At 60.5% G+C, this 6857-nt stretch overlaps 1 protein-coding gene across 1 annotated transcript in view; it reads right to left on the bottom strand.

The window, feature by feature from the left end:
• The window catches only part of PMEPA1 (prostate transmembrane protein, androgen induced 1), a 58969-nt gene that overhangs the window by 1809 nt on the left and 50303 nt on the right, over positions 1-6857 (bottom strand). The window contains exons 3-4 of the mRNA XM_015560727.1: positions 4315-4616; positions 114-167 (exon numbers count right to left, since the gene is read on the bottom strand). Of these exons, the coding sequence (XP_015416213.1) occupies positions 114-167; positions 4315-4616 (356 nt within the window). The remainder of the gene's footprint in view (positions 1-113; positions 168-4314; positions 4617-6857) is intronic.

The following is a 6857-nucleotide window of genomic DNA, read 5'->3' as shown; positions in this document are numbered from 1 at the left end:
TCAGGCCCGGGAAGGGCACCGCTGGGCTTGGGGGCTTCTGGGTCCACTAAAGCACTTTGGAGGGCAGGTACAGGGCAGGAGGGGAAGCAGGGGGCAGGCACACTGGGGCTCACCTCTGGGATTCCACTGCCGGACACGGTGCTGTCTGAGGGCCAGAGGCATCCTTCCTGTGTGGGGGAGAGAGGCAGGTCAGGGGATGAAGGACAGCTGGGAGCCAGGGTCCACCCGGTTCTGACCCTGGGACCTTCCACTTGGAATGAGACCTTGCACTATCCACCCCCCCCACCCCCCGGGCCTGGGCACCTCTCAGACACCCAGTTCTGGGCTCCCACTCTGTCCCTGAAAACGCACCCTCCACACTTTCTGAAACGTGCAGTTGAATCTCCTTTCTCCAAGCCCTCCAGCGCCTCCTGTGGCCGGATCCAGCCCCCCTGGCCTTGGCCACCCCTGCCTGGCTGTGCCACCGTGGGCGAGTGGCTGAATTCCAGCTGAAGGAGGGGAGCGTGCAAACCGCTCGGAGTGCGCCCTCTGCGAGCATATGAACAAATCGGGCGTCATCACCACGCTGTCTCCAGCCCTGCTGACTGCTATCTAGTGCGTCAAAATGCGAAGTGTGCACCTCAGGGCCTTTGCACTGGCCACCCCACTGCATGGCCAACGCCTTGTTTTTTTCTTCTTATTCTCACACGAGGATACGTGTATTGCTTTTAGAGACAGGAAGGGAGGGAGAGATGGAGGGAGGAGAGAGAGGGAGATGTGTGAGAGAGAAACATTGATCTGTTGCTTCCAGGTTGTGCCCTGATCGGGAATCAAATCTAAGACCCTTTTTGCACGGGATGATGCTCCAACCAATTGAGCCACCCAGCCAGGCTCCTTGCTTTGTAATCCCAGTGTCCCCTGCAGACTTCCTCTGACACCATACCTAGAGGGCCCTCACCCATCACAAATCCTGTCCTCTAATGACTTCCCTCACAAGAACATCTTGTCTACTTGTTTATTTAGCTCTTGACTGTCTTGGCCTCCCACTGTGAGCCCAGGTTACAGGTGAAGAAATACAAGAGTTAGTAAGGGAAGCCCCACCTAGCTGCTCTGCCAGGACATGATTCAGTGAGTCAACAAATGTGGATGTGGCCACTTCTGTGCCAAGCTCCAGGCCAGGTGCCAGGCATGTCGCTGCCACCTCATGAGGCTTATGCCCTTTGCCCTGAAACTCTGGGTGGGACCTGCAGCTCCCCTGGGGAATGGAGAGGGCTGGCTCTGGACTCCAGTCTGCGCACGGGCAGCCAGGCTGCACCGGCTCTGTGTGTCCAGCCACACTGCTGGCTCCCTCATACCTACTACCTGCTGCAGGCAGCGTCTGCCCTGCTCAGGCCACTCTGACCTTGGCCCGTCAGAGGTTAGTGAGTGAGCCCACCTCACAGAGGGGCCAGGGGACAGGGAACAGCATGCTCTGCAGACATCGGGGCCTCAGCTCCCACCGAGCTGGAGACCCTGCCCGAGGTTCCCGGGACCTCTATCACCTGACAAAAGACCCCGCCCTCTGTACTGAGACTCCTGTTTCATGTGGAGAGACCCAAGGGCCAGGAAAGTGGGACCCCCACACCAGGATCAGTTCATCTGAGGAGCAAAAGAAATTAAAAATTAAAACTAGCTTTATTGAGATATACCTGACATATGATAATCTGCACATATTCAAAGTATATAACGGGGTTAAGCTTTGGCACATGTATATTCCAGGAACCCATCACCACAATCAGAATAACAAACTCATCCATCATCCCATTCATTTCACTGGGGGCACGTTTTCTGGAGGGCTCCCAGTTGAGGATTCCCTGGAGCGCTGCAATTTCCGACATGGCCACTAGGGGGCCCTGTGTCTCTCAAAACTGTCCCAACAGGAATACACTGACTAAACCAGGAAGACTCATGGGGCCTAGTATGCTCCAGGTGTGGGGAAGCAGAGAGCAGACAGACACTGTTACTGTTAACGTGGTCGTCAATGGCCATTTTGGGACTAATATTAATAATGCCATATCAATTGCTGCCTTGGTGTCAGGCACCGTGATAAGCTCTTTTAAGCATCATTTCAATTCTCCCAGCCAACCAACCACCTGTTCCCAAGTGGAGTCGGGAGCCCTGGGGAGGGGTGCAAGCAGCCAAAGCGTCTTGAATGAAATGTGACCCACACAAGCCCCTCTAAAAGCCTCCTGTGAGGCCCTCCAGCCAAGCCCCGGCAGGACATGGCCGCCAACACCTCTTCCCCACCTCCACCCCCACCTGGGTGCCCCACTGCAGACCCAGAACCACCCACCCTCCCTGCCACCGACTCCCTCCGACTCCTGCACCTGGAGGTCACCTCCTCCTTCAGGGAGTTCCGGGAACCAGCCACCTGGCCAGACGCCTGCCTGGAGGCTCCCGCAGCAGCCCAGCTCCCCCCAGCCTGGCCCCGAGTACAGAAACCCGCCACCAGGGCGGCACTGCGCTCAACCCCTGCCAAGGGCCGGGTCTTCCTCGCCTTGCTCCCCAATTCAGTGAATGGCCCCAACATCTTCCCAGATCAAATGCCAGACCCCAGGGTTGTTCCTGGCAGCTCCTTCCTGCCTCCCTCCCATCCCTAGCACCCCAGGCTCCATCTGGCTCCTTTTCTTTCTAGAAGCTTCCTTGTGGTGAGCCCATCCATTCTCCATGTAGAACCAGGGGTCTGCGAACGGTTTCCTAAAGGGCCAGAGAGTGAGCTAGTTCCTGCTCGGTGGGGCGGACGGTCTGTTACATCACTAACAACGCTGCTCTGGGGCAAGCACAGCCACCAGGGAAGATTCCATGGGAATAGGCTTGACTGCATGTCAGTGAGGAAACAAACACCCAGAAAGTCACCCCGAAAAGGGGCCACGGCAGGGCAGCCAGGCCGGCTGGGCCCAGCCCCAGGCAGACTGTGGCAGGGTTTGGGTCTCTCTGGGAGGTCACTGGGCCTGGAGACTCCTCAGACAAGCCCTGTCTGGCAGGGGGTCCCCAGGGGAGCTGCCACCCTCACATCAGGCCTAACAAGGCTGTGTTTACCCACCCAAGCGTCCCTGGGGACCTGTGCGGGTGGCTGGGTAGAGGGCAGGGGGAGAGGCGCCTTTCTTTTAGCCCTGGATCTCCTGAGTCCTAACCTCCGTCTGGGCGTGAAGGCCTAGGTGCTGCCACAGAGCTGCCTCCCTCCCCGGAAGCAGGCACGCCTCCCCCGGGAGCCTCTGCACCTCCACCTCATACTCTCGCCAACTTCATCCTCATCGGCTGGACCACATGGGGCAGCAGGAGAAAGGCCAGCTCCACCCATTCCACAGATGCTCCCTCAGGCTCGGAGGGAAGGAGACCCACTGGAGCATGTCTATAGGGCTGGCTATTCTCCTTTGTGCAAAAGGCCCTCACTTGCTCCAGCCCCGAGGGAGAACAAACAGGGAGGAGAACAAAGGGGCTGTGGGCTCTTCAAACCTCCCAAACCACCACTTAAAAGCTGTGAGGCCTCAGGCTAGTGTTCCCACCTCTCTGAGCCCGTTCTCTGTAAAACGGTAAGTGAAGACCAGACTGTGCATTGCAGCTGGTGGCCCGTTGCTAGGGTAACAGCAGCAACGACCAAGCACACCGGCGAGCCCTGGCTGCAGAAGCCTGGACCCCTTCTGCATACATGGGGGGCTCGGGCTGAGCACCCAGTGTTCCTGCGGAAGGGACCAGAGCGCCGCTCCTTGCCCTGGCAACCTGGTGACACACTGAGGCTGCGCCTGCCGCAGGCAGAGAGGCCCGAACCTGCCGGGACAGGCCTGCCTGCGGGCTCGGCTCAGCCCGAGACCCAGGAACCGGGAGGCCACACCCAGCACCCAGCACCGCCTCCTGTCCTGCCGCTGTCCTCCCGGTGCCCAAAGAACACCGACTCAGAGACGTGCGCCGCCCGCAGTCTCGGGGCTGCCAGGTGCCACCTTCCGCGATTCCCAGCTGCCCTTGGTCCCCAGCGCCTGCCCCAGCTTTCACACAAGTGGGACTGAAGCCCCGTTTCATGAAGGAGGGACTGGTCCGAGGGCACACGGCCAGGATGGTGGAGCTGGGATTAAACTCGGCCCCGGGTGACCTGCTGCCGCCAAGGCGCTGAGTCCCTGCCCGATGCCCGGAGGCGCTGGCTGAGAGGAAGGGCCCGCCCGTGTCTGGGTCACCGCAGGGCTCGGCACCTGAGCCACCCCCCATCTGCCCGGCCTCTGCCTGAACCCGGAGCTCTGTCCCTTGCAGCTCCTGGGAGGCCCCGCCGTGGGGCACCCCGTCACGTCCCGCGGCGGCACTTACTGAGGACAGGGCATCTTCTCTCCTCCTGCCCTGGCTGTGCCGGCCGATGAAGGAGCGCGCGGACAGCTTGTAGTGGCTGAGCAGGCACGTGATCACCACCACCATCACCATCACCACCACCACGATGATGGTGATCTCCACGAACTCCAGCTCCGCTGCAAGAGCAAGGGGACGCGTGAGACCCGGGAGCCCGACACGGCCCCACACACCCGGCCCGTAAACGCCACGGCTCCTGCAGACGCCCCAACTCTCAGAGACGACACGAACAATCACACCACACGCACTACCCTCTGGCCGAGAGGCTCAGAACAACCAGCCCCCGTGGCCGCAGACACTGCCATTCTCATGTCTTATTTCTGGTTCCGTTTCGTTTCCCCTCGAAGACAGAAAAGCTCTCAAGTGCTGGGAAAGGAAGGGTATTTTCATCTGCTGACTTAGCGGGTCCCTGTTGAGGGGCTCGGCAGGTGGCCATGGCTGGTGCCAGCAGAGCCCTTACCCCCCATCCCCTCCCCCGCCCCCAGCAGGTGACGCTGGTGCCAGTCCTGCCAGGACTGAGTACTGACATGCAGAGGGGCCACCAGCCAGCAGGTGTCAGCCTCCCAAGCCCGCTGGGCAGAATGCCCTGTCCAACAAGCAGGGGATTGTGCCTCCTGACCCGACCGACAGGGAGACTCCACAATGCCACCAGGCACCCCAGAGCCACTCGGCTCAGCATTTTCTCCTCCAAGACAGAGGAGTGGAATGGGCGGGGTGGGACGGCTGCAGGTGAGGAAAGGCTGTGGCTGTGGCTGCAGGTGAGGCGTGGTTGTGGCTGCAGGTGAGGTGTGGCTGTGGCTGCAGGTGAGGTGTGGCTGTGTTAGCGCTCTGCCCCCAACTGGGTCCACCCAAACTCCAAGCCCTGCAGGGCCAGCCCCTCTTGACTCTGGTCTGTTTTCCGGAGGATTCTAGCAGTGAACGTTACTTTGGTCCAACCACGGAAGCCTCTCCACACTGAGCCACATCCTCTGGGAGCCCTGGCCCGTTCATCCGGTTTCCAGGATGCCCACCTTCTCCTTATATATCTGCCCACTTGGCACCATTAGTAAGTCAGGAAGTCTGCCCCCCAGGGGACATGTGGCAATATCTGGGGACAGGAGTGACGGTCACAACAGGGGGTGCTCCTGGCATGTGGTGGGCAGGGGCCAGCAGTGCTGTGCAACCTCCTTTCATGTACAGAATGCCCAGCGACAGGAACAGTGGCACAGCATCCTGTGTGGGGCCAAGAACAGCCCAAGCCACCATCATCAGCCATCTCAGAGGTCAGGTGACAGACTCCTGTAGCCCAAGGGTCCAGAATTGGTGGCTCCTCCCAGTCATTGACCCAGGAATTTAATTGGAGTTTGGGCCTCGGCTCTGGCCCGTGGGTGGGACTGTGTCTCCTTTTCGCTCTGGAGGGGCCCGGTGGGGGGATGGCCGGGGCTTGGTGAGACACGGAGCCCTGAGAAGGCTGGGGCCCCGCCAGGCAGACACTTGGCAGCCGCCACCACCCTCCGGACACCCTGAGTTCTTGCCAGGAGGGCGGGCCTGGGTTGGGCAAAGGCCAGGCGTCTGGCCTCAACCCAGGAACTATGGCCACACCTCTTGCCTCCCAGACAGGCTGGTCCCGGGACTGGCAGCCTGGCTTGATTGCATAGGGCCAGGTCCTGGCGGTTAGGACCCAGATAAAGCCACCCATTCAGGGACACACAGGCCGGCTGTGTGCAACACCGTGGCCTCCCCGAGGGGCTTGCAACTCCCCGCCCCCTGCCAGGCCCACTCTGCACCCAGCCGGACAGCAGCGGTGGGCACCCGTCTCCCCTCCCCCGCTGTCTCCAGGGGCCCTGCCCACGCTGGGCCTGGAGGGGGGTGTGGGCTGCCTTTGTCCCTGCCCAGGCGGCTCGCAGGACCCAGGCCAGGCTCTGCCCTCCTGCTGGTGTCGCCAGGCCCAGATGGCGACAGTGGCTGCAGCACAGGGCTGCCGGCCCCGAGGCCCATGGGGCCTCACGGAGCGAGTGGGTGTGAAGCTCCACAGACAGCCAAGAGGGGCCCAGAGGACCTGGTTTCTAGGGTCCAGAAATGAGCACAGCTCCTGACAGCACTGCTGTACCCACCCAGGTGCCGGCCATGACCCCACAAAGGCATGGGGGAGGGAGAAACTCAGAAAAAGAAAGTACGGCTGGTTTGTGGTCATATTCTGGGCCCAGAGCAGGGAGGAGACTGGCCAGGGTCCCCGAGCCTCTGTGTGGCCTGACGTGGTTCAGTCCATCCCTGCTGCCCAAGCCAAGGGGGGGACAAGGGCAGCTGCCCGGGAAGCCTGCGGATGGTGATGTGCTGCACGCAGGGAGAGTGCCCTTAAGGCAGCGGTTCTCAACCTGTGGGTCGCGACCCCTTTGGGGGTCGAACGACCCTTTCACAGGGGTCGCCTGAGACCATCAGAAAACACATATATAATTACATATTGTTTTTGTGATTAATCACTATGCTTTAATTATGTTCAATTTGTAACAATGAAAATACATCCTGCA

The sequence above is a fragment of the Myotis davidii genome, unplaced genomic scaffold (genome assembly GCF_000327345.1).
Source record: "Myotis davidii unplaced genomic scaffold, ASM32734v1 scaffold75, whole genome shotgun sequence".
Lineage (NCBI taxonomy): Eukaryota > Metazoa > Chordata > Mammalia > Chiroptera > Vespertilionidae > Myotis > Myotis davidii.
Note: the sequence above shows the minus strand (reverse complement) of the source record. Positions and strands in the feature narration are given on the sequence as shown.